This window comes from Sphaerulina musiva (genome assembly GCF_000320565.1).
Source record: "Sphaerulina musiva SO2202 unplaced genomic scaffold SEPMUscaffold_12, whole genome shotgun sequence".
Classification (NCBI taxonomy): Eukaryota; Fungi; Ascomycota; class Dothideomycetes; order Mycosphaerellales; family Mycosphaerellaceae; genus Sphaerulina; species Sphaerulina musiva.
The window spans coordinates 263,544-288,871 of NW_016017394.1; the positions used below are offsets into that span (position 1 = coordinate 263,544).

The following is a 25,328-nucleotide window of genomic DNA, read 5'->3' on the forward strand; positions in this document are numbered from 1 at the left end:
CTTTATCCTATATAAGGTAAATTCGATTCGATTTTGTTTTTTCAGGGAAGGATGTACTCTGTATATAAAGAAAGGATTGGGTTGTTTGGTAGGTAGAAGGGAAGGGAAGGGAAGGTATAGGTATAGGTATAGGTATAGGTAGAAGGAAAGGTAAGGGAGTAAGGGAGAAAGAAACAGAGAAGATAAGAGGAGTACCTAGGAGGTACGGGGTATATACCTTAGGTTATCTTTTAATCTAGCCCCTTGGACGTTCAACTTTGATAAGGATTGTGGATGTATTGAAATGAAAATGAAAAAAAAGGACTGTAAGCGAAGTACAAGATAGGGTTGTTGTTCCGAAGTACATAAGTGGAGAAGACGATAGGTAGGTACATCACGCATATACGCAATTAAAAATAGGGTAGTAAAAGGGAATTCCTTCTAAGCTAAGGTCCTCTACATCACTAGAAAGACATAGGAAGACATATAACAACGCAATCAGAAATAGTCAGGTAAGTAAACAAGTCGAGAATCCCAATCCCCCCCCCAAAAAAAAATTTAAAAAAATCCCTCCGCCATCGAAATTTTCCTCTTATTCTCCCCCCTTCCTGCCATTCCCATTCCTGTAGCAGGATCTGTAACCAAACACTCCCTCCCCATTTTCTCCCAAATCTCGTTGAAAATTTTTAACATTTCGGACAATTTTGCCTGACTGTGGACGTCGCTTCGGGCGGAGATTTGGATTTGGATTTTTTGTTGTTGGTTTTGTTGGTTTTGTGTAGGGGAAAGAGGGAGAGGGAGAGGGATTGCTTTGATGTAGACGGCGTTACTTCTTTCGAGTTCGAGTTCTTCTTCGAGTTCTTCTTCGAGTTCTTCTTTGTTGGAGTTGGAAATCGGATTTTTCTTTCCTCTTCTTGGACGAAGAAGTTTTACTGTTCCTGCACTTCCATTTCCACTTCCACTTCCCCCATCAGCCGAAGCAGAATCAGCAGCCGAAGCAGCCGAAGTCGAAGCCGAAAAATCCTCAACCCACTCCCCCACAGCGCCAAAATCTCCCTTTTCAATTTTTCCCCGACAATCTCTCACATAGCAATTATCATTTGCCACCATTGCAAAATCAAATCCTTCTCCATAAAAAGCTTTCCCCGCAGAAAATTGTTCTTGAATTTGCCGGATGATTTCATATGAAGAAAAAGGATTTGAGATTCGACATCGAATCGGGATGAGAATTTTGTTGCTGCCGATTTTTGTTGGCGAAGAAGAAGAAGAAGAAGAAGAAGGAGGAGGAGGAGAGAATATGTGGCCGAAAAGAACTTCTTTTGCTTTTGTTGAAAAAGAAGATGTAGAGCCGGAAATTTGGGAAAAGAGGAGGGCGCAGGAGGCTGTGAAGAGGATTTGTGGTGGTGGTGTTGATGAAGAAGAAGAAGAAGAAGAAGTAGTGGGCAAGGTGAAGATAGAAGAGACGGAAATGGTTCTCGTTGGTTGGGTTTGAGATGTTGATGAGCGAGGGATAAAAGACATGGTGGATCCAAGAAGGAGATTTCGCCAGTAGGATTTACTGGCTTCGGTCATATGAGATGAATAAGAAGAAGGTTGTTGTTGTCCTTGAGGAGCAGCGAGTAGAGGTTTGCCAGCGAGGACGGTGGAAAGTGCAGAATTGAGAATAGAAATACTCTTCTCATCTGTATAGGCTTGATTGGTACGCAGAATGATTCGCAAGTGCGAAGTGGAAGGGTTGTGCAGGATATAGATGCGCAAGAAAGTTCGACCGAGGGTGACGGGGAAGTTTTGAGAGTCTTTTGTAATCACTGCCAGGGAGATTTCTTCTAAGCTGCTGCTGTTGCTGACTTGATGCACTTCCATGGGAACGTCGACTTCAGGGAGAATGGTCTGGTAGAGGGCGTCCTCGACCTGTACAAAAATGGTGCGAAGAACGTCAAAGTGCTGACATAGCTTTCGGCATGCCTCGATGGCTCGGACTGGATCCAGAGATGACTGCACGTCAAATGCATAGTATTCGGTCCCAATAGGCGTGCGGTTTACAGACCCCAACAGAAATCTCCTTTGCATCGCTGTGACTGGCGTCAAAGCCATAGGAGCAGGGGGGAGTTCCTCTTTCCCATTGACTAGAATACTGGACCGACGTCTGTCAACTTTAGAGGATGGCTCATGATATGCGACCGCACTACTAAACGAGGCAACAGATCCAAAGTCCGACTCAAAAGTGCCTCGACGCATGTCGGACCACGGTTGATCGATACCTTCCGGCGCAACAATCGATGCTCGGTGGAAATGTTTGACACGCTCTGCCATATCTGCCAATCGGGGTTGAGCAAGGATATCTGCTGCTGATACCTCGAGACCCCAATTTTGCGCTGCATTGGCGAGACGAGTAGCAGCTGATTCATCGCCACCGAGTTCCATCCAATTGGAATTGGCGGTGATGGACGAACGGTCAGTGATTCCCAGCACTTGCGCCCACAACTGCTGCAGCTGGACTTCAAGAATCGTCATGGCTTGCTTGGGCCGGATGGCGTGAATGGCCGTTCGATTTTCTGGAACTTGAGACTTGAGCTCCGCAGTATAACGAAGTCTTTTCCGGTTCAACTCGCCATTGTCCATCCGTGGCAAGGATCGGATGGGCAAGAAGACGACGGGCAGCATGCGTGAAGGCAGCGTCTGCTTGAGCTGGACCATGAGCGTCTCTGCAAGCTCTGCAACAGTCTCTCCCAGCAGGCTCGAGTCGTTCACATCGCCAGCCGGGACGAGAAAAGCAGCAAGGACTGGTGCAGGCTGACCTTGCGGAGAGATGACTTGTGCTGCCACATCGACCACTTGGCCCCCGAGTAAGCGGCGCATTTCACTTTCGATCTCGGTGAGGTCAATTCGCTGCCCACGTGTCTTTGTAATGTACGGGTCTCGATATCCGACAAAGTCGAGAGAGCCATCGGGCATATATCGTACCAGATCCCCTGTCCTGTAAAGTCGTCCATTCCGGCCTGCGACATCTGGCCCACCTCGAGTCAAGAAGCCAGGATCGTTCACAAAGTACGCCTGAGTCCGCTTCTCATCATCTACATAGCCAGCACCAACAAGGGGCGACTCCAGCCAGAGTTCTCCAGTTTCGCCAACCGCACAAAGCTCTCGGGGCTCAAATGTGGATACCACCCAGGCATTGCCGGCTGGTACTCGTCCGAGACAGTGACTGTTCGTCATCACCTGCTGCTCCGTAGCGTATGTTGCCAGTATGGTACATTCGGGCACGCCATGTCCAGAAATAAGTCGGACATGTGGTGGGAGTTCCAGTTTCGGGGTTGTCTCACCACAGACGACCAGAGTTTGAAGGTCAATGGCTTGTGAGAGATCAATGTTTTGCGCCGAAGAGGCAGTGGTAATGAGGACACTGGCTTGGAATTGAGACAGCGATTCGGCGAGGTCGCCTTTCCGTTCTTCATCAGAGGGTACACACAGACATGCACCGTTCGTGAAGGCGAGGAAGTGATTGAGCCAGATGAGGTCCGAGTTGTACGAGTCCAGGTCGTAGATGCGGGACAGGTTGGTAATCTCGAACAGTCTCGTCTGATGGACGAGAGCAGTGACAAAGTTGCTGTGCGTGAGCGCGACGAGCGAGTTGCCAAATGTGGGAATGACACAGAGTCTACTGGATGGCTGGGCTGCAGGGAGTGGTTCGAGAGGTTCCACGTTGAGCTTTGCGAAGAAGTCGTTGCTCAAAGTGACGATGAAATGATCAGTCACTTGTGCAGCCAATCTCGCCGTTCCTGGTGAGCATAGCACGGCGGCTGGTTGCGAGCGGTTCACGAGCCTGCGAAGGTACTCTGCTGGATATCTCGCGTTCAAGCACATGGACGCAGCTCCCGCCTTGACGACAGCCAACATGGCAACACTCGTCCACATGGACTTTTCGAAGCAGAGCGGCACGATGGTATCTGCTGCCACACCGGCCGCTGCGAGGTGGAAGGCCAATCGCGTGGAAAGCTCGTCCAGTTGGCCATACGTCAGCTTGCCGTCCCATGCCTCGACTGCCAGTGCGTCGGAGTGTGCCGCCGTCGCCTTTGCCAGCGTGCTCGTCATGGAGACATCGACGGCCTCGGTGACATACTCATTCCAGCTCCAAATGTCTTGCAAGTCTTCTTCGCTCGCAGCGCCAATGTCGCCAATGTGGGACTGGGGCTGCATCAAGATCTGTCTCAAGATATGACCCAGTTGAGCCTGCATGCGTTCCACCTGCTCATTGCTGAGGATGGCCGGATCGTGGACAAACCTCACCCACAGGCCGGAAAGGGAGATGGTGCACTCCATGGTCAGAGCGTACAGATCGACCAGTGATTTCCGTCTTCGCTCTCGCTGCTGCTGCTGTGGCCGAGCCTCTGTCGAGGTCAACACCAGCAACGTCTTGTAGCTGCTGGCGATTTCTGCTTCGTCGCTCCCGTCTTGGATCAAGCTCGTATAGTCCACACGGCTATGAACAGCCATCTGCTCGGCCTGTGTCTGTAAACTTCGCAGTGCGTCCCACACCGTCTCATCCCGCTTCAGTTGCACGCGATTCGGGAATGCCGTGCCATTGACGCCTGCTGCTGCTCCGAAAAGAACGTCATTGCAATTGGTGTAACGCGACTGTAGGATTGCCCAGGCCAGTCGTATGAAGACCGAGGGCTTGAAAGCGCTAGAGTCCCATCCGAGGCCTTCGATGTTGTGCTCGACACTCTGACTAGGCCGTGGAGTGTAATTCGAAGATGGCAGACGAGGGAACGGTTCGGCTTCCACATTCGCGAACTGCTTTGTCCAGAAAGCCCTTGCTTCTTGTTGCTCCATTGATACTGAGGATGTGTCCATGCTGCTGCCAGATGTGTGTGTGTGCTGCATCAAGAGGAGACATGGAGACTTGCTACTGCTGCTGGAGATGTGAAGGGTAACTACACATGCGGCTGTGTCGACGTCACGACGGTACGTGTGCTTCCTATGAGAGGTACGTGAGACATGTTGCTCGTCGCCGTGGTATGCATGTAGCTGTTTCTGAGCTTATGTAGTGAGTAGTCGCCCGCTTATAGGTGAGGTCTCAGGCGAGACAGTCTGCACAAATGGTTCGCACGAGCCGCAACGGCTGGGACATCTGGTCTAGCGAGCCTGCGCGTGTGCAGACTGGTCTATCTGTATTGATTAGTTCTGATCACATAACGAAACCAAATTGTTTGATTCAGCTCCACCATCTTCGCAGAGAGCGCCATGCGAATAGACGATACACCGCACCGCCGAATCCTACCGTATGACATTAGATCCTACGACGAGGCGCTTCTTCTCGTATTTTTCACGCCTCGCCATCCATTCTGCCTTGTCAAAGCATGTGAGACTGGCCGTAGTCATGTGAGCATGTATCGTTTGAGAGCTTGAAAGAGTAGAATGTTGTCGCTAGACATCGTCTCTGCTTCCTGTATACAGGAAGTATATGCTGCCTCTGAGAGAGTGTGTAGGAGAGAGAGCGAGAGCCACGCAGCAGCAAACAGCCCTCCTCTCCACTCTCAAGCAGCTCAGCTCTGCCATAGATATGAGTACCTTAGCCAGCTGACCTTTGTTTTCATCGGTTCATAAAGGATGTAAAGAGATATCCCGAAGAAAAAAAAAATTCAACCTCGGCTCCAACAACTCACCGCCAGAAGTGTAACAATACGTCAAACAGCACGCCCAAGAGGTAGCAGTATCTCAATACCTATTTCCTACCTCAACATGACTTCCCTTACTCAGTCAGTCCTCGTATTCCACTACTCTCAAAACACGAAGAGCAGGTAAAAATGTAGGAGAGGAAGTAGATTAGTAGCGAGTAGCGAGAGTATACGGGGAGTAAAAAGTATAACCTGTAAATAGGATAAATAGGATGAATGGATAATGATTCATAAACGCTGAAACCTAAGCAAAAAGTATCTAGGCGATAGAAGTAGGAGGTAAGGTACCTCGCATTTTTCGTCCAAGATGATTTTTCGACGCTTGGGCGTAAGATGTTCTTCGATAGAGAGGAATTCGGATTCTTTCTCGTTTTTTTTTCCTCTTTTATAAAAGAAAAATATTGATACTTTCTTGGATCAGATATATAGAAAAGTCTTCTCTCGTATACATATAAAAGGTATAGACGACTTACATTATAGGTACCTACCTACTACAAGTTTGAAAAAAATAGTTGTATAAGAGGTTGGTAGGTAATGTAATGTAATGTAATGTAGTTAGCTATTGTTGGAATAGACTGGACCCTGTTTGCCTGTATCTACCTTTTCCTAGGTACTAGGAGGTATTTGTACGAGCTGATGCAGGTACAATTTGCTGTTTGATGCAGGTCTACCGTCTACTTACATCCTCCTTTCTTCGCCGCTACGAGGAACAGGTCAAAGTCAAACTTTCCGGGAAACAACAACACGTTTACATATACTAATGATCTACACCTCCGAGCTCGCTAGCACTTTCTTTATCTCTATCATTCATCATCATCATCATCGTCGATCAAACGTCAACAGGGATAAAAAATAATAAGGTTCTTTTTAAAGGGCGAGAGAAAACGAAGCAAAAGTCTCACATTGATAAAATCATTTTGGCACGAGAGAGCAACTGAGCGAGCAAGCAAGCAAGCAAGCTTCACATCAACAAGCATTATTACCTACCTTAGATAGATAGATATACGAACCCGATCGAGATTCTTTCCTTTTTAGGAGAATGCTAGAGTCTGATTTGAGATGGAAGTTTGCACGTACCAATCTGTCGCATGTTCAACTACGATGTGGGGAGAAGAAGACTCGTTACTTTTTTGTTATATGCGAGTAGCCTTAGGGAATGGACGGACGGACGCTTCGTCAGTAGTGTATGTACGGAGGACTCCAAGCGAGTTACCTAGTGCCCGAGATGGGCAACCTGCCGACCGACATACATACATGGACCTTGGTCTCGCCGGAATGGTTTTGCCGGAAAAGAGAGAGAGAGAGAGAGACATACCGTACACATGCACCTCAGAACACGTCGCTCGTTCCAACCACTCATTCACAGCCAAACACCTCTTCCTCGTCTAAATGTCGCAAGCAGCAAGCTTTTTTTTCGTATCATTATCCTCGTATCGTATCTTATCTTTCGTCTGGAGATGGGAAGGGACAAATCGGAGGGAAGATCAGGAAAGAAATATATAGATATAGTTTCGGATAGAGAGTTACAGACCCCGTCGCAAGCGTGTAGAAAAAACTGGGAAATGTGGGAAATGTGGAAATGGCATGGTCGGATTCTACAGGATTCGTATAGATTGTGATGATATCTACTCTCGGGTGGAAGCTTGTGGTTGTGATGACAGTCTGACAGGTGCTTTTTTTTTTGGTTTTAATATGTCGCTATGTGGATATTGAAATTGAATGAAAAAAAGATACGTAGTAAGACCGCCATGGGCTAGCCGGAGGAGCCGAGGTTGAAGACGGGAGGTATGTCGTGTCGCGTCGGGGAAAGAGATGGTCCGTCCCCGTCCGTCCTCGTAGAAAGTATATGTAAGGTAAGGAACGGTAAGGTAAGGGTTACAGCCGACTCCACGAGCACAGATACTTTGGGAGTCTGTCTTTACACTTACCGTATCCATTTGCCTTGCCCAGCGACGACAACTTCGCTATGTGCTCGCCAAGTGTCGCCAAGGGGCTGCTTTCATCCATCATCATTTTATTTGCACCCATTTCTGTCTTCTTGTTTCCCAGGTTTCTCATCATCTTATGGCTATGGCTTTGTAACTTTTCTCCTCTCCGCCCCCCTCCCTCTCTTCCCCCTTCTTGCGTGCCCCCTTTTGGGTTCCCAGTTCGACCACGATAGTAGGGATAAAGTTACTGCAACGACACCCAACCACATCTGGGAAGATTACGCGATGGGAGCAGGAGTGACTGAGTAGTCTGATGAGTGTACATATGACCTGGTTGTCAGTGGCGGGACATGGCGATTGGATGTCCAGGATGAAGCCCCCTCCCTCCCCCCGTTTCCTCTCCTCTTACTAGCATCGCTGCCGAATCCGACGCGAGACATACATGGATTATCCAGGCCATATCCACAAGGCTGCCAATACGCCGCATCTTGTACCTTACCTACCTAGTCCTGTACTCTCTCTCTACCCAGTCGTGCCTACCTGACCTGTACTCGTCGCCAATGCCCATTCACGAATTGCCCATGAATCCGCCGATTGTGTAAAACCGGCAATTACTTCTTCTTCTCCTTCCTTCTGCTCTGACTTCTTCTTCTTCTTCTTCTTCTCTCTTCTGTCTTCTTCTGCGAAAACATATTATCATCCTCATCATCTCTCTCTTTCTCTCTCTTTCTCTCTCTCTCCGCCCCCTCTCCCCCACTCCTATCCGCCTCCATGCTGCTGCTAACCTGAGTATGCGTATCATCCATAATAATAATCATCATCATTATTACTACTACCACTACTACTACAATGCTCAACACCCCTCCATTCCTCCCTTCAAATTTGTGTCTCTGAGATAACCCATCCAACAACAACACTCCCACCACCACCACCAACAACAACAACACCATGAGTGACACCACCTCTCTCAAAGCTTACACCACAGCATCCTCCAACCTCTCCATCGCCGAAACCACCACCGCCTCAACCATCTCCTCCCGACTCCGCCGCAAAGAAGCTTTTCATGTCTCCAGCTTCGCCTTTTCCGTAGTCTGCAAACTCCTCGCCGTCTACAACTCCCCTCCCGCCCCCAAAATGCGTTCTACCTCCACCTCCACCACCACCAACAACAACAGCAGCCGCCCCTCCTCTTCCGCCACAGCCACAACAACAGCAACCACTTCAGCCTCCCAATCCATCCACTCCGCCCGCTCCTCCTCCACCGCCAATCACCACACACAACAACAACGAGGACAAAAACGAGTCCCTCATCCACCACCTCTCCTCCCCATATCCGTCTATGGCGACATTTCCGGTCCACATCTCTGCAAAGTCGTGTTGGTTCTCAAGGAATTAGGTCTGGCATATGGATTAAAAGTTCTCGATTTGGCTTCTCTGAGAGATGATCCGAATCCTCCTTCGGCCATGAACCGCGCTGTGCCGGCGATTGAGGATCCGAATACGGGGGTCATGTTGTGGGAGGTACGTCCTTTTTCTTCTTTTCTTTTCGGTGTTTTTGGTTTTGTGAGTGTTTTGAGAGGGGGAGGGGAGGGGGGTGTGGTGAGGTGGTCTGAGGGTGTGGTGAGGCTTTTATGTTTCGTTTGTTTTGAGCGTTTCTACATGTACCTTACCTACCTTACCTTACCTAGTCCACCCTCTTCTTATCCCAGACCAGAAAAAAAATTGAAATGTTCTTGCCAATATATTGCAATACATGGAACTTTTCTTTTTTCGGGTGTCAGTTTGCTGACTTTTTGCATTTTGTTCTCCTTCTCCTTTTCCATTATAGTCCGGAGCAATCGTGGAATACTTGGTAGAAACATACGACTCGAAAAACAAACTTCGATATACTTCATTTCCTGAACGATGGCATCAAAAACAATGGGGTGAGTTTATTCTTTTTTTTTCTCCTTCTTCCAACTCTCGCACGCATCTCCAATCAATCCCCCCTCCTCTAACCTCGAAACCCAACAAAACAGCCTGGCACCAATTCGGCAGCGGCCACGAATCCCTCCTCAACGGCAGCTGCAACGAAGCCTTCATCTCCGTGCACGAATACTACCGCAGCACCATCCGCGAAACCCTCTCGACCATCGAAGGCCATTTGAGCGCGACAGGAAATCTCTATCTCGTCGGCGATCGATGCACATATGCGGATTTGATGTACATTGCATCGCGAGAGGTCGTGACGAGTTTGTTGATGGAAAGTTTTGTCGAAGATATTGAAGTCGAGTGGAAGAGGGAATGGCCGAGGGCATATGATTGGTATCAGAGACTCATGTTAAGAGAGTGTGTTAAAGAGGCTTTTGGTGATCGGAGGAGGATTATGGATGAGAGGGGATGGGTTTTTTGAAAACAAAAAACTCCCCTTTTTTTATGTATTTGAGAATGGAGGGGAAGGGAAAGAGAAGAGAAGAGAAAGAGGAGATGAAGGGTTGTGATTGTGAGCGGATATGTTTTTTTGGGATGATTTTCTTGCTTTTTTGCTTTTATTGCTTTTATTGCTGTTGCTACTTTTGCTGCTTTTGCTGTTGATGTTGATGTTTGTTCTTTATTTTGTGGCGAGGGAATTGATGCGCACGCGCGGCGTTGGGTGTGGAAATGCGAGTGGGCCTACCTCAGGTACACCTACCTCAGGTACCTAACTACGAGCTCGGGAATACTCTACTTGCGTTACTGAGCTACTAATGAAAACATTACAGTAAAAAGATACCAAGACTCCATGCTCACCGAGAGACTGTTCATACCTACCTACCTGATCTTTCTTCACTGCTTTGATTGGAATCGCTATGCTGTCTATTGTTGCTAGTGCGATTGGAAGCAGGAACATACCCTATATATCATATTTCAGGTATTCATCACACGTAATATATATAGCGTTGAATCTTCGTCGAGGCATCATCTCACTCTCTTTCTGCACTTGTTTACCATACCCCCCAACTCCCCCCTTTTTTTAACCCCCTACGAAGGCACAGTGTTCAACACGCCACCATCAATCGCCAGAATCTGTCCATTGACATAGTGATTTCTCGCAAACAGCAGAATCCCCATGCCAATTTCCTCGTCTCGTCCCGCTCTCATCATCGGAACATGTCCCGTCGCTTCAATCTTTTCCTGAGGAAACTCCGACTTTTGTCGAGAATCGGATTCATTGGCCGTCATTTCGGATGGGAAGTAGCCAGGTGCGATACTGCGACACGCAATTCAGTCAGTCAAAAGAAAAAGTAAAGAGGAGAGAGCAAAACACAAACCTGTTCACTCGAATTCCCGCCTTTTGAAACTCCGAACTCATCAATTTGGACAAATGCACCGTGGCGCCCTTGGCAGCATTGTACGAAAAATGTCCTTGAGCATTCCTCATCATCCCACTCATACTCGAAATGGTAATAATGCTTGCCGAGAATTCCTCAAATTTGCCTCCGCCTTTACTCGTCGCGGCTTGGAGGAGAGGGAGGAAAGCTACAGAAGTGAAGTACACTGAAGTCACATCTGTCTCGAACGTCTTACTCCACACGTCCACACTCTCCATTTCCCATAATTTCTTACTCAAATCCGAAGCGTCTTCATGTTCCGGTTCGGCTTTGGTACCGCTGATTCCGGCGTTGCAGACGAGGAGATTGAGATATTTTTCTTTCTTTTGCAGTTCTTCGAAGAGGGAGGAAAGGTCTTCTTTCTTGGTGACATCGCATGGACCAATGGGGATGATTTGACCGCGGTAGTTGGAATGTTCTTTGGCCGCGTTCTCTAGCACTTCCTTTCTTCTTCCGGTAATGTAGACTTTGGCTCCGTTTGCTGCGAGGGCTTGGGCGGCCATGAGGCCTATGCCTGTTCCTCCGCCTGTGATGAGGCAGACGTAGTCGGTGACGGAGAAGAGGCGGTTGGCGTCGAAGTGGTGGGTTTCTGCCATCTTGAGATGCAAGTTGCCTGTGGGTGGATTGTTGAGAGTGTCTGTCGAAATGGAGAGAGAGAGAGAGAGAGAGAGAGAGAGAGAGAGAGAGAGAGAGAGAGAGACGGGAATATGTGGTGAATGTCTTGGAAATATCTCCGCGTTGGAAGAGACCTAAGGTTGGTAGAGTTCAGTACCTGGCCTTAATAAGGAAATGCGCTCTTTCCAATTGACGTTCAAACGGGAGCATCATGACGTACATTTCGTGACATTTTGGTGACGAGATCGGCAGGTACACAACCAAACGTGACCCCATAGGAAAGGAAACCTCCTACGCTTCCACCTCGGCAAGCTTCTACTGCAAGAACCTGACTATACAAAGGCAGACACTGTGAGAAATGGTAAAACAGCAAATTAACTCTTTGGGGTATGTAATCGAGCAGTTGGTTTGGGATACTTCACTCCGCATGATGAGTGACACCGTAAATGGCCATCTTCTCCCATGTCCATGTCTAGTCCTCTCTCATCTCCTGTCCTGTTCTACCTCAGCCTCTCGGCCAGTGCTCTCCTCGTCCAATATCACGAAAGGGACTTGTGGGCTCACCTCCGCTTCCGCTGCCGTAATGCTGGGTGGCTAATTTGTAAATGGAAATTCTCAGCTGCTCGTTTGGGCAACTGGTCCGAATTTCGAAATCGATTCGCAGCACCAAAACCGATAAAGCTGATGCTATGATGGTACCTCATGATCAAGGTATGCACTTTGACTTGGTCATGGTCTTTCCAGCGCCGTACCGGATTCGCACGCTGGTTTATCGATGTCTTGGTTTGAGCATCGTTGAGACCTCCATGGGCCTGTTTGCAATCTGATTCTTCTTTTCTCCCACTTTCTCACACAGCCGTTCCTCAATCGAGCTTCCAGTGCAGTCCGTCGTCTTGATCCTTACCAAGATACAGTTCTACTGCATACAGCGCCATCGTACCTGCCAGGTTGACCCATCGACTGATATTGCCGCCTCCTTCACCACCTTGGCTGGTCCACCACTCTCCAGGATGATCTGCAGAAGCTGTTGCGAAGTGCTGCATCAGTAAGCTTGTGTAGACAGCGATCAGGATGCTGGGACTGTAGTATGTGAGGAGCCCCATGATACCATGCACTCCCTCCGAGTCTTCGAATGATGGATCATGAGAGAGTGCTCGTGCTCCAGATTCGCGGATGGCAGGGATGATGCGTGCTGCTGCGTACAGTACAAGCAGGCGGTAGATGAGCGATATGATAACCGATGGCGTAACCGTCTGAACTGCAGCAAGCATGAAGCCAAACCCATTGTGAATATTGGCGGGGAGTTGGGACAGTGCCTGCGTGATGGTAGAGAAGCTGGCCATGAGGACTGGTGGCAGAGGGGGAAACTCGTTCACATCGTTGGGTAGTGGTAAGTCTGGCAGCGGGCGACTGGGCTGATAATCGGTGAAGATTTGGTAGATACACAGCGTGGTGTAGGCAAAGAGCAAGCTACTCTCCACAATGTTGCCGCGTCCACTCCCAATTCCCCAGGCGCAGAGGAACACTGCACAGGTAATCGCAATGCCAATGAGCACGGCATCCTGACTGTCCAGTCCAGGGAAGGTCGACATGCGCCAGATGAAATAGCACGAGCTCGCAATAATGCTGCCGGTGGGGATTAAGAGACCGAGCATCCACCTGTCGCCTCCATCATCATTGTTGACCAGGTAGCGTGTGACTTGTCCGGCAGCCTGAATGACTAGCAGACTGCAGAAGCCCTCGACCAGTTGAAAGACAGGCGTCGAGTACGTCAACAACTTGTCCCAGCCTCCTATCAGGGCATGCTCCAGTAGACCCTCCTTTCCAAACACCCAGTCTTTGAAGCTCGGGTTCTGATGCAGCGGTTTGGTCGCGTTGTAGAATGCGCGACTCACCCAGCTGGCCTCTTCACCGCTATCCACACTGAACTTGTTCAAACTCCAGATGAGTAGTCCCCCGATCATGACAGGCTGCATGGCTGCGAAGAGATTCAGTGCGAGGGAGCGCCATCTCGAGTGATCGGGTGTCGCAAGTCGCAGGGTGGAGAGAATGAAGTAGTATGTGGCCAGGGTGAGACTGAAAGCCAATCCGCACGTTCGTCCGCCGACATCGAAGGCGAGGGGGATGGTGAAGACGATCGAGGCCAGGAAGAGCGCACTCCCAATGAAGCGGAGGATCATCGCACGCTCGTTATCCTTCTCTGGGTGCAGAGTTGGTCGGGAGCGGGCGTGGAGGGTGTCGAAGGCTCGAGCATGCGTCGCAGCGTCGTCGGTCAAGGACTCGGGCAGTTAGATAAAAGTCGACGGGAGCTAGCAGGAGAACTAGGTCAGGTAGTCCACCTCCTAGTCCTAGCAGGAGTATAATGAGGGTCCAGGTCCAGTTCTCGAAGATGTCGTTAGTGCCGCCGTCTTGGCGTTAGGTTCTGGCGAGCGAAATACCACCTAGGTTGAGTCAGGTAGGTACTCAGAAGAGATGGAGAGATGCGAGTGGTCCGCAGCAAAGAGGAGAGAGAAGGTGGGCGGGCGAGCGGGCGCGTGAAGTGCTCGAGTGTCGCGTGCTCTCTGCAAAGTCACTGGAATGGCGTGGTTTGTCTCGCTTCTTTACCAGATCGGCCTCCACTACTTATCCTGCTTCAGTGCTGCTCAGAGGGCGGTGGAAGCAGACGAGAAGCAGGTTTATGACATGACGTGGAGTGAGGAATAGACGAGGCAGAGGTCAGAATCACGATTGGCTGGTTGAACAGAACAGCGTGCATGAATAATCGACGTGACCGTAGTAACTTATGAGCGAGTACCTGACCTCTGGACATATATGGGTGGCATGGGACATGTGTGAGAGGGATGTAGATGGCTTGGCCACGTTGCAGCAAGCACAAGCACGGTGAATACCTAGGCGCGGGCGTGAATGTGATCCACGAGTCCACGACTGCACCGTCACGGGCCCGTGTGAATAAGGTCTACCGTAACAGCAGTCTTAGTCAGCAGCAACGCAGGGCAGGGGTGGAGCAGCAACTTTTGTACGCCCGGCGGGCAGCTAGAATGGATGGGTCAATCTTCCAAATGCGAACAGTCAGTCCTATCAACTCGCCACTCTCCACCGTCATTGAATGAAGAGACTTCTGCTGCGACCATTCCTCACTCCTCGTCTCCCTCCCAATAGAGCCTTCGTCCGCTCTGCTGCAGCCACGAGAAGTAGAACGCCCAACAAGGCCAGAAGCACCCACGACGTATTCGAGCGACTTCTTGCCAGCAACCCTGCCCTCTACCGTCCTCTTCTGCAGCAAATGACCACCACCGCCGAGCCTTCCTCCAAGCGACTCAAGATGGACTCGACCAGCCCTGCAGCGTCGCCCGTCATTGGCACCCACAATGGCCACTTCCACGCCGACGAGGCCCTCGCTGTCTATTTCCTCCGCCTCTTGCCAGAGTAAGTGAAATCGACTGCATGAAGGAAGCCAATGGAATGCCTTGACCTCTCCGGGATGCTCGCTCACCTTTGACATCTTACAATAGCTTCTCCGCTGCTTCACTCATCCGCACTCGCGACCCGGGCACCCTCGAAAAATGCACCATTGTGGTCGATGTCGGCGGTGTCCACGATCACTCCCAACTCCGCTACGATCACCATCAGCGCGAATTTTGCGCCACCTTTCCTGGTAAAAATACGAAATTGTCTTCTGCAGGGCTGGTGTGGATGCACTATGGCAAATCGATCGTGTCCGCTGTGACGGGGCTAGATGTGGAGAGCGCAGAGAATGAGCTGCTCTATCAAAAGCTATATGAGGACTTTGTTCAGGCATTCGATGCAAATGACAATGGCATCTCCGTCTACGATCCGGCTGAAATCAGAAAAGCTGGAATCGAGAAGAAGACTTCAGACAAGGGCTTCAGTATTGCCAATGTTGTCGGGCGTTACAACCATGCTCCTCTGCTGAATGGCGTTCCCAAGAACGGCGTCATCCAGACAAGCAAGGCCAAGGACCAAGCAGAGGAAGATGCGCGTTTCCTGCGCGCTTCGGCTTTCGTGGGCGAGCAATTCTCCATCGAGTTCAACGACAAGTTCTCCGCATGGCTGCCAGCTCGTGCCATCGTGGCCCAGGCCTTTCACTCTCGCACAGCAGTCGACCCTCAAGGCCGCATCTTGGTGGTACCCCACAATGATGGTGGTGTGCCGTGGATGGACCACCTGTACGCGCTCGAGGAGGAGAATGGTGCTCAAGGAAGCGTGCTATATGCATTATTCGCGGAAAGTGGGGAGAAGGACAGCAAGTGGAGGATCCGCGCTGTCAGCCTGGAACCTGGCAGCTTCGAGAACAGAAAGGGACTACCAGAGGCCTGGAGAGGTGTGCGGGATGAAGAACTCAGCAAACTTTCTGGGATTCCAGGTTGCATCTTCGTGCACGCCGGGGGCTTCATTGGAGGCAATACTACCTTTGAGGGTGCACTGGAGATGGCTAAGAAGGCGGTGGAGTTGTAGAGCACCTACAACATTGGCGCCATAAGCGGCGTCAAGCATATCCGAACTCTCAAACGAGAGACTACCGTTGTTCTGACGGGAGAGCATACATGTGCTCTAGATCATCTTCGGCGCCTTCGTCGGTCGAGATTCGCGCACAGGCGCCAGCGCTTTACACAGCGGCTACCTATGTTTGGATATCCAGCAGAGCCACAAAAGTGGCTACGAGGCGATGCGTCTACGAACAGTACACGTCCACCCGCAAATGCCACGGTGAGGGCATGATCTGTGTCCAGCTAGCTCAGATAGAGGAATCTAGTACGTCCTCGGGCTCAAGCTGACATAGCAAAAAAAAAATCCAGAAGGGAAACGGCAATGAGTCAAAATGACTGCCGACATATGACAGCATATCAATGTTGTAATTCCATTTATCCCCTCCTTTTTCCATCACCCACTCTACTCCCTCCCTTCTTTGGTGGTTTGGTCATCAGTAAGTGGTACTAGAAGTTCGTCTCCGAGTCCGGCGCTGGAAAGCGTGGGATATGAAGTTCCTATTGTCACCATGTTTAAGGTAGGATGGGGCCGTCCGCTTTGCTGCCACCCTCATCCTGTCAAGATAGTTGGGCTGGTTACTCTTTCAGCATAGGCAGTACAGACGATTTATATGTATCTCATCAAATAGACGCAACATCCTCAGAGCCAGGCTCGGATGTTGCAACACGAGTGAGACAGTCTTGGCAGACCTGTGATTCATTATAGGCATCAAATTTTGAACTCGTGACTGTGGTAAAATCGATGTCGCCGAGCCTTCGAAAGAGCCAGAAAGCACTCTAACAGAGTAGAGTGGACTGTAGATATATTTTGACAATGTCCCGCTTCGAGACCAGGCGCAAGCACACCGCGCTCGATCGTCGGTAACATGGAACGTTCTCTTTCAAGCGAACTCACAAGCACCTGCAGCTATCGAGCATGATGGTGCGAGTCATAGCCGATCTCACAAAGAACGTGTCCAGCATCGAAACGATGGGCCCATTTCGCACGGATGAAATGTCAAGTGCATGTGGTCTTGTTGCGCAGACAAAGGACGAAGGAGGTTGGTTCGGCGGGACGAGAATTTCATGTCGTTTGACGCCAAGATTCTCGCTTATAAATTGGCGCTAGGTGGAAGGGGCCGCATGGCAGGCTCGAACGCGACTTCCGCACGCTATACGCGACGGCGACGCGTTTATGTTTGGTGGCAGGCGCGGGCTTACGATTCGATTCCGCATATATCTTCTCCGAGCTCGCACACTCTCTCCCTCTTCTTGTCCACTCCACGACAACAACATCCCCCGACCTTGATACCAACCCTCGTCGAGCATTGCATATCGTACCGAGCTTGAGAGTCCGAACCACTACGTCAACCACTCCACGCTTCCTTTCCTGCTTGAACCGCCCTTCCTCTACACTCCACCCAGCTCGAGGTGCATACCTCGCCGCCATCGACGACCATGTTCGTCTACAAGCGCGGTACGTCTTCTACACCATAGTGAACTGCGGATACGAGTATTGTAGCTGGATGGCAATGACGCCGGCCACTACTTCTCCTCATAGTCACAGCTCCTACGCCACCGCCACGTCTGCGAATTGGGACACTGACACGCGTCTTCAGATGGCCGCAAGGAACGCGTCCAATTCGACAAGATCACAGCCCGTGTCTCCAGGCTCTGTTATGGCCTTGATCCAGAACATGTCGACTCGACAGCCATCACCATGAAGGTGATTAACGGCGTTTACCAGGGCGTCACCACAATTCAGCTCGACGATTTGGTATGTGATGAAAATGGCCCACCGCAACCTGTGAAGCTCTAACGATATGTCCACAGGCCGCCGAGACTGCCGCGTACATGACCACCACCCACCCAGACTACGCCATCCTCGCCGCTCGTATTGCCGTCTCGAATCTCCACAAGCAGACAAAGAAGCAGTTCTCTGCTGTGGTATCGGATCTCTACACCTACGTCAATCCGAAGAACAACAAGCCGTCTCCGATGATCTCGGACTACACATACAAAGTGGTAATGGAGCACGCAGACGAACTCAACTCTGCTATTGTCTACGACAGAGATTTCAACTACCAATACTTTGGCTTCAAGACGCTAGAGCGCTCATACCTGCTCCGAATTAACGGCAAGGTTGCCGAGAGACCACAGCACATGATCATGCGCGTAGCAGTCGGGATTCACGGAGATGATATCGAGGCCGCCATCGAGACATACAACTACATGTCGAATAAGTACTTCACACATGCATCACCAACACTGTTCAGCGCTGGTACGCCGAACGCCCAGTTGGCCTCATGCTTCCTCATCGACATGAAAGATGACAGCATTGAAGGCATTTACGACACACTGAAAATTTGCGCCATGATCTCGAAGAATGCTGGTGGGATCGGTCTCAACTGTCACAAGATCCGTGCCACCGGATCCTACATTGCTGGCACGAACGGCACATCAAATGGCCTGATTCCCATGCTTCGGGTCTACAACAACACAGCTCGCTACGTCGATCAAGGTGGCAACAAGCGTCCTGGCGCGTTTGCCATTTATCTCGAGCCATGGCACGCCGATGTCATCTCTTTCATGGATCTCCGCAAGAACCACGGAAAGGAAGAAGTTCGTGCTCGCGACCTGTTCTTCGCCCTGTGGATCCCCGATCTGTTCATGAAGCGTGTGGAACAGAATGCCGAATGGACTTTGATGTGCCCCAACGAGTGTCCCGGTCTTGCTGATGTGTATGGCGACGAATTCGAGGAGCTTTATACTCGCTACGAGAAGGAAGGTCGGGGACGCGAGACTGTCCGTGCTCAGAAGGTCTGGTATGCCATTCTGGAGGCCCAGACGGAGACTGGCGGACCCTTCATCCTCTACAAGGATGCTGCCAATCGCAAGAGCAACCAGAAGAATCTCGGAACGATCAAGAGCTCCAACTTGTGCACAGAGATCATTGAGTACACTGCACCTGACGAGGTTGCCGTATGCAATCTTGCGTCTCTTGCTCTGCCAACCTACGTCGACCTCGAGAATGAGAAGTTTGACTTCCAGAAGTTGCATGAGGTTGTCCAGGTGGTTACCAAGAATCTGAACAAGATTATCGAGGTCAACCACTACCCAGTGCCAGAGGCCAAGAAGAGTAACATGCGCCATAGACCCATCGGTCTTGGTGTTAGCGGTCTTGCCGATGCCTTCCTTGCTCTTCGCATGCCATTCGAGTCGCCCGAGGCTCGCCAGCTGAACATCCAGATCTTCGAGACGATCTACCATGCTGCTCTTACCGCCTCTTGTGACCTGGCCAAGAAGCTTGGTCCTTATGAGACCTACGAAGGTTCTCCAGTCTCAAAGGGCGAGCTTCAATACGATATGTGGGGTGTGACTCCGTCAGATCTTTGGGACTGGGACTCATTGAAGGCCAAGATTGCTGAGCATGGTGTGCGAAACTCGTTGCTCGTCGCTCCTATGCCTACTGCATCCACTTCTCAGATCATGGGATTCAACGAGTGCTTCGAGCCATACACCAGCAACATCTATTCACGCCGTGTGCTTGCTGGCGAGTTCCAGGTAGTCAACCCATGGTTGCTCAAGGATCTGGTCGATCGTGGTCTTTGGTCCGAGAACATGAAGAATCGCATCATCGCTGATGGTGGATCTATTCAGCGTATCCCCAACATTGGCGACGATCTCAAAGCCCTCTACAAGACTGTATGGGAGATAAGCCAGCGTAACATTGTCCAGATGGCTGCCGATCGCGGTGCCTTCATCGATCAGTCGCAGAGTTTGAACATCCACTTGAAGGAGCCCACCATGGGCAAGATTACAAGCATGCACTTCACAGGCTGGAAGCTCGGCCTCAAGACTGGCATGTACTACCTTCGCACACAAGCCGCCTCTGCGCCTATTCAATTCACCGTCGACCAAGAGATGCTCAAGGTCGCCGACACAAACATCTCTCGCACTGGCGCCGCCAAGAAGCGCATGGCATCTGGTGCGTACAATGCAGTCAGCGCCCCAAAGCCTTCATCGCCCAAGCCTATGTACGAGAACAAGGAGCCACAGAAATCTGCTGCTGCACCTGAAGATGTGGTCACGCCTGCCGCCACACCACCGCCGGAGGTCGAGCGACCTCAGCCAAAGAAGAGGACATTCGGTCGCACTTCATCTGCCGTCGTCAACCCACCTTTCCCAGCAGACCTTGATGAAGGCGAGAGCCCCGAAACACTACCCACTGATGGTCTCGATGCCGTTCCAAAGCAAGAAGAGCTCCCAGAGCCAGCTGTCAAGAAGGGCGGCGACGAGGCCGAGGAGAAGAAGGATCCCCGCGAGGGGGACATCTATGCCGAAGCTGCCTTGGCTTGCAGCATAGAAAACCCAGAGGCATGTGTCATGTGCAGTGGTTAGATGCATACGAGGATGTGTGTGCTTATGATCTAATTTGTCACCATTATGGAAGAAAGGCGCACGACGGAATGACTGATGGAAACTGGACATTGGTGTTTTTGGACTCTTTTTCGCTGCCGCTAATCGTGGGCATGCTGTGCTGCTGTATCAGGATATACATACCATTGGCTTTCCACTATCACCATTGCAAAATTGTGTCATTCCTCTTCAATCTATCGCTGTTAGGTCCATGCGGTTCTCCCTGTCAGAGCCGCAACTGTTTATTACGCCACGAAAAGGCTTCCAACAGCATGGCTACAGGTACATGCACCAATGGAAGTGACCTTCACCTAATGCCAATCATCACCATCCCGTAAGCACTTTTGCATACACAGCTCCATTCAAGAATACATACGTACCTACCTTGCTTTACTACCATGCATAGCCAAAATAATACCTAGATAGATAGATACCTAGGTAGGTATGTAGATTTCGACCTTGCTGTCTTCCTGTAGCAGCGGTCCTACCTACTAGCTAGCCTTGAAGCTGTCTGTTCCCAAACGGCAATTCTAGGTCTGTCCGGACGTCTAAGACTAATACTTATTTCATTCCATTTGAGCTGCTCAGCTGGGAAGTAACGAAGTTTGGGATCTGGTACTTGTCTTTGTATAAGGCGCTGGGTAGTACTGTAATAGGGCGTAATTTGGCGTAGTGTGGGGGACACTTTGAGAAGTGAAGACAGCTGGGGTATGTATGTATGTATCTGGAGAGTCGTTGCGCCTAGGCTCTGCGGGGGGGGATTTTTTTGGGGGATGTTTGATGGCTGAGAGATGGTTGTAATGCCGTGGTACGATTGGTTTGGTATTGCTTGTAGGCTGCATATATTGATCGGAGTTGGATTGGATTGGACTGTCTGGTCGTTTTGTTAAGGGGCATGGGGATAGTGTATGTAGGTATATAGTACTTTTTCGATATACTAGTGAGGAGATGTGATAGATTGTATATTTGTGGGTTTATGATAGGATGGGGGTGGCAAGTCGTCTGTCTGGATAAGTAAGAATTAGCGGGAGAGTTGTATGGCTTTTTGCTATAGAGCTGGCTAGATATGCTTCATGCTGGCTAGCAGTCTGTCTATTGGCGTGACATGACGGTCTTGTCGAGTTGGAGATATTTCTTGAGGGTGGAGGTCAGCTGATCGCTGTGAATAGTCCTGTGACGATACAGCTGGGTTTCGATTGAGAGTTGCTGTTGATGTAATTTGAACGGAAGAGATAGATAGTCTTGACTAAGAGGATATATCCACTGCAGGAGCTCTCTTCGTTACTTGATATAGCGCTTGTGAATAGACGGGGACGGATAGAGAGAGACGAAAAGTCGTATCATTGTAGGCGAGAAATTTGAAGCCCTGGGCGAAGGGGTTGAAAAAGGACCAAATGCATTATTGGTAGCTATCGAAATGTATTCCATTTGATACTGGGCCGTTTCGGGTACACTTTTGCAAACTTGAAGGTACTGCTCACTTGGAGCTGTATACTCCATTGTTGCTAATAAGCCCGAGCGACGAGAGCCACTGCCAAAATTGACTATAATCATCAGTAGAGTAAGGTAAAGGTAGGTCCAGAGAGATGTCTGCAAACTTGTCGTCGAAACCATAGCGCTTCCCAACACTCGCGAGGCTAGGCACCAGCAATTCCCAAACCCCCTCTCGTAGGTACCTTAGGTACTTAGTGAGTTTGCCCAAACCTACCCCGACACCCTCCTGCAAGTTTCGCATATCGATGGGTTCGTATACCCAGTTCTAGTAAACGAATCTCACGAGTCTGGCATCGCATCTCATCCCCATCCTATTCACCTCCGCGTAAGTGTGTGTGTAATCGTGCAGACAAGAGAGTTTCGGAACGTCCGACAGAAAAACAAAACATACCTCACATACTAGTGTAATGGCTCCATGCCATTGGGCACCACTGCAGCGATTTTCCATTTTGGCGTATATACTCTTGGGGAAGCGTGGTGGCTACTACCCTTCACCCCGTCGGACGACTAATGTACCTCATCGACGATGGGGCATTGATGTTGAATCGGTTGTGAAAAGTGAAAGTGAGAGAGGGTCTAGGGCGCGTCTAGGGCGTGTCTAGGTCGGAGTGTATGTATAAGAAGAGAGGATGACCCCAGTTCCATTATGCATACGTGAAGGAGTATCGTTCTTGGTATGGCTGTTGCGAAGTGATGTGCATAGCCTTGGCTGGTTTCATCGTGCCTGCGTATGGCGTCGCGTTGTCAATTGGTGTAGCTATGGCTTTCGCGAAGGGATGTAGGAAAAGCTAGATAGATAGATGGGATGGTGGGCACATATGTAACATGTCAAGAGAGAGAGAGAGTTGAGAAATGAGTCGTGCTGGCAGTTACATATGTAGTTCTATAGCATGAAGCGCTCTTTAGAACTATTTCGTGATGTAGGGCTAGTGGGATTCTGTCACAGGAGTTTGAGGCTATGAACATCACGTGATAGCGTGCATACGGCAAGTGAAGGAATTGCATCCTTCGAGAACTATATCGGCGCGGTAACTTTCGCGTCATTAGTGTTGCCTCGGTGTTTGGGAAGATAAATACATGTACGAAAGTGGCGAGAGTAGCAGTACACCACAGAAGTAGTTCCCGCACAGACCTGCCTCGTATAGCAAAGTAGAAAGCTAGACTTTCACTGGGCCAAACTACACACTTCCTCCATGTGTAAACCCTCTTCCCCTTTGACTTTGAGGCTCTGTTTAAGACGTCTCCAACTGTACTATAGTTTGATGCTACGTGATACTTTTCACTGATCCCTTCACAAACAGCTTTGGCCACCTCGCTTGGATCTTTCCTGTAATAGTCTCCTCTCAAGGGACCGTGCGGACAGATCATAGGTGTACTTTCTATTTTGTTTTTCAGTTTACTCTCTGAAACGATTTTACGCTCTCTCCCTCTCAGAATTAGTGAGCTGTTGCAACTTAGGTCTAATCAGAGCCCTTGGTGATATTCTTTTTGCAATCATATTTTTGAAACCAGTGGTCCCTACATCGCTGAGCTTGCTCTAGGAGGTATGTCTGATGGCATCCTGTTTCTGAGTTTGCACTGCATGCAGATGACGCGAGCATCCTATTCGCCGGTGGTCTCGCAACCCGCGGGCACCTGTAGTTGGAGAAGAGACGAGATTTCGGGTTGGATGTGGATGGAAGAGCTTTGAGACTTGCAAGTGGCAGGATTGCGAGCTGGAGAGATGAGGGTTGGACAGGCTGCGTTGCATCTAAGCGCTGAATCATCTACTGTGGTGTGCGGTTACCTGATAGCCGCCAATACTGATGGAGCTTCATCTCTTCCCTGTGTTGTACAAACTCCCCGAGCGGAGATTTCTCCTCCATCTTACATTCTATCATCTCAGAACCTCGTTCATACCGACTTTGGCTTTTGCTTTCCAATCTGCCAGCCCCAGCTTCGCAATTTCTTGACAACTTTGGGTGTGATTGCTAATGTGAGAGGAATGCGGAAGAAGATGAGTGATTTGTGCACTCCATATGCGAGAATGAGCTGTGTTCCAAGACCTACATTTCCCTCATCAGTCGATTTGACCAGCACCAATGGTTTGCAATTGCGGACCTACCTGGGTTCTTATGCTTGGCCTGCTCAGCAACCTGCTCGCCCGCCTCACGCGCCTCCACCGCCGCATCCTCCGCAGCGGTGGCGGCTTCATTGGCGAGCCGTCTCTCTTTCAGACTCGGCATGGCCCTCTCTGCCAGATTCCAAAATCCATCCATGATGGTGTGCTCTATTTCTGCAACTCGCTCTGTGCCAAACCACTTGACAGCGAGAAAGCAGAAGGGAAAGTCTAGTACCGAAAGACCCAGATAGATGCCCGTCACTGTCCACCCATACTTCCGCGACATCTCCTTCATGCGCCCCGATAGGGTGGTGGGCTTTGTGCCATCTGTCGCCTGACTGCTATTGCAGCGACGTGTCTGCTGCCGGGCCCTCAACCGCGCCGCACGCCATGCTCTTCCCCATGATGATGATGATGATGATGATGGCTGGCCATTGGCGACCGTAAAGCCCCGGGCTTGCGATGCTCCTTTGATGCGCAGGTGAAGTGGCAGCCTCGCGTAGCCTTGCGTTATCCCATGGCGCAGTGGAGCCTGACGTACAACCTGGCGTAGAAGATGCGGTGATGGGAGCATGACTGCACGGCCAATTGGTGTCGGTATGATGCTCCTTCCTACTGCATACCATACATATTGAGGCTCAACAAGAAACAATTCCTTAGCGCGCAGCGCGCCTGCCTGCCTGGCTGCACCCGACGTGTCCGGGCCGCACCCCGGGTGATCCTTCTGTCGCTTACAGTCGCTTCTACTTGATTACCTTATCTAGGTACTACTCACCGTCTCCCCACCTACTGCCACCACTTTATCCACTCCGAACATAGCCTGTTCTCGACAACAACCACCGCCCACCGCCCCCCTTCCACCCCGTCCAGGCGGTTTCACGGCAATCACATAGAACAGCGCGCTGGGTCACTGTTGCGGCTCGCCGCGTGATATTGTCGGAAGTCGCACCGGCGCCGAGACACTTTTTGAACCTTGAAGTTCTGCCGGACGGCGGCACACTCCAGTCGTAACACTTACTACATACTACTGCTACTGTGCCGCGACGTCGAGGTCGATACAACCACCCCATCGACAAGGACACACTAAGGCATTTGCTGCCCAGGTGACCCTGCGCGGCCGTCTGTGGAGTCTGGTCTGGGTCGTGTGGGAGCCACACTTTCGCTCTCAACTGCAGCGCGGTCTCTTCCCCAGTGCTCGAGCAATACCGGTATCGTCGGCCCGCCCATTCGTGGTCGTCGGAATGACGACTGAATCGCTCATGAACGATATCCATGGT

At 50.4% G+C, this 25,328-nt stretch overlaps 8 protein-coding genes across 8 annotated transcripts; 3 read left to right on the top strand and 5 right to left on the bottom strand.

Annotated features, from left to right (window-relative positions):
* Positions 1-409: 409 nt before the first annotated feature.
* Positions 410-4,844, bottom strand: SEPMUDRAFT_152000 (acetyl-CoA synthetase-like protein). The gene has a single exon (XM_016907180.1). It carries the CDS (start codon positions 4,831-4,833, stop codon positions 538-540), a length of 4,296 nt encoding a protein of 1,431 aa, XP_016756429.1. The 5' UTR covers positions 4,834-4,844; the 3' UTR covers positions 410-537.
* A 3,294-nt stretch (positions 4,845-8,138) lies between these two features.
* SEPMUDRAFT_152001 (uncharacterized protein) lies at positions 8,139-10,480 on the top strand. Its single transcript, XM_016907181.1, has 3 exons — positions 8,139-9,106; positions 9,414-9,510; positions 9,604-10,480. Exons 1-3 carry the CDS (start codon positions 8,534-8,536, stop codon positions 9,975-9,977), a joined length of 1,044 nt encoding a protein of 347 aa, XP_016756430.1. The 5' UTR covers positions 8,139-8,533; the 3' UTR covers positions 9,978-10,480.
* Positions 10,481-10,505: 25 nt separating this feature from the next.
* SEPMUDRAFT_159239 (NAD(P)-binding protein) lies at positions 10,506-11,547 on the bottom strand. The gene is made up of 2 exons (XM_016907830.1): positions 10,876-11,547; positions 10,506-10,814 (listed from the first exon to the last, which is right to left on the bottom strand). The coding sequence occupies exons 1-2, from the start codon at positions 11,529-11,531 to the stop codon at positions 10,586-10,588; spliced, it is 885 nt and encodes a 294-aa protein (XP_016756431.1). The 5' UTR covers positions 11,532-11,547; the 3' UTR covers positions 10,506-10,585.
* A 223-nt stretch (positions 11,548-11,770) lies between these two features.
* SEPMUDRAFT_152004 (ICE2-domain-containing protein) lies at positions 11,771-14,305 on the bottom strand. The gene is made up of 2 exons (XM_016907182.1): positions 12,115-14,305; positions 11,771-12,045 (listed from the first exon to the last, which is right to left on the bottom strand). Exon 1 carries the CDS (start codon positions 13,728-13,730, stop codon positions 12,414-12,416), a length of 1,317 nt encoding a protein of 438 aa, XP_016756432.1. The 5' UTR covers positions 13,731-14,305; the 3' UTR covers positions 11,771-12,045; positions 12,115-12,413.
* A 528-nt stretch (positions 14,306-14,833) lies between these two features.
* On the top strand, positions 14,834-16,026 carry SEPMUDRAFT_53754 (metal-dependent protein hydrolase; the record flags this gene model as incomplete). The annotated part of the gene is made up of 2 exons (XM_016909277.1): positions 14,834-14,976; positions 15,063-16,026. 2 exons carry the CDS (start codon positions 14,834-14,836, stop codon positions 16,024-16,026), a joined length of 1,107 nt encoding a protein of 368 aa, XP_016756433.1.
* A 1,206-nt stretch (positions 16,027-17,232) lies between these two features.
* On the top strand, positions 17,233-20,662 carry SEPMUDRAFT_152006 (ribonucleoside-diphosphate reductase large chain). The gene is made up of 3 exons (XM_016907183.1): positions 17,233-17,514; positions 17,657-17,814; positions 17,871-20,662. The coding sequence occupies exons 1-3, from the start codon at positions 17,496-17,498 to the stop codon at positions 20,436-20,438; spliced, it is 2,745 nt and encodes a 914-aa protein (XP_016756434.1). The 5' UTR covers positions 17,233-17,495; the 3' UTR covers positions 20,439-20,662.
* A 1,201-nt stretch (positions 20,663-21,863) lies between these two features.
* Positions 21,864-22,737, bottom strand: SEPMUDRAFT_152007 (uncharacterized protein). Its single transcript, XM_016907184.1, has 2 exons — positions 22,342-22,737; positions 21,864-22,261 (listed from the first exon to the last, which is right to left on the bottom strand). The coding sequence occupies exon 2, from the start codon at positions 22,189-22,191 to the stop codon at positions 21,934-21,936; it is 258 nt and encodes an 85-aa protein (XP_016756435.1). The 5' UTR covers positions 22,192-22,261; positions 22,342-22,737; the 3' UTR covers positions 21,864-21,933.
* A 1,005-nt stretch (positions 22,738-23,742) lies between these two features.
* On the bottom strand, positions 23,743-24,641 carry SEPMUDRAFT_152008 (uncharacterized protein). The gene is made up of 2 exons (XM_016907185.1): positions 24,055-24,641; positions 23,743-23,995 (listed from the first exon to the last, which is right to left on the bottom strand). Exons 1-2 carry the CDS (start codon positions 24,623-24,625, stop codon positions 23,844-23,846), a joined length of 723 nt encoding a protein of 240 aa, XP_016756436.1. The 5' UTR covers positions 24,626-24,641; the 3' UTR covers positions 23,743-23,843.
* Between the last annotated feature and the right edge of the window lie 687 nt (positions 24,642-25,328).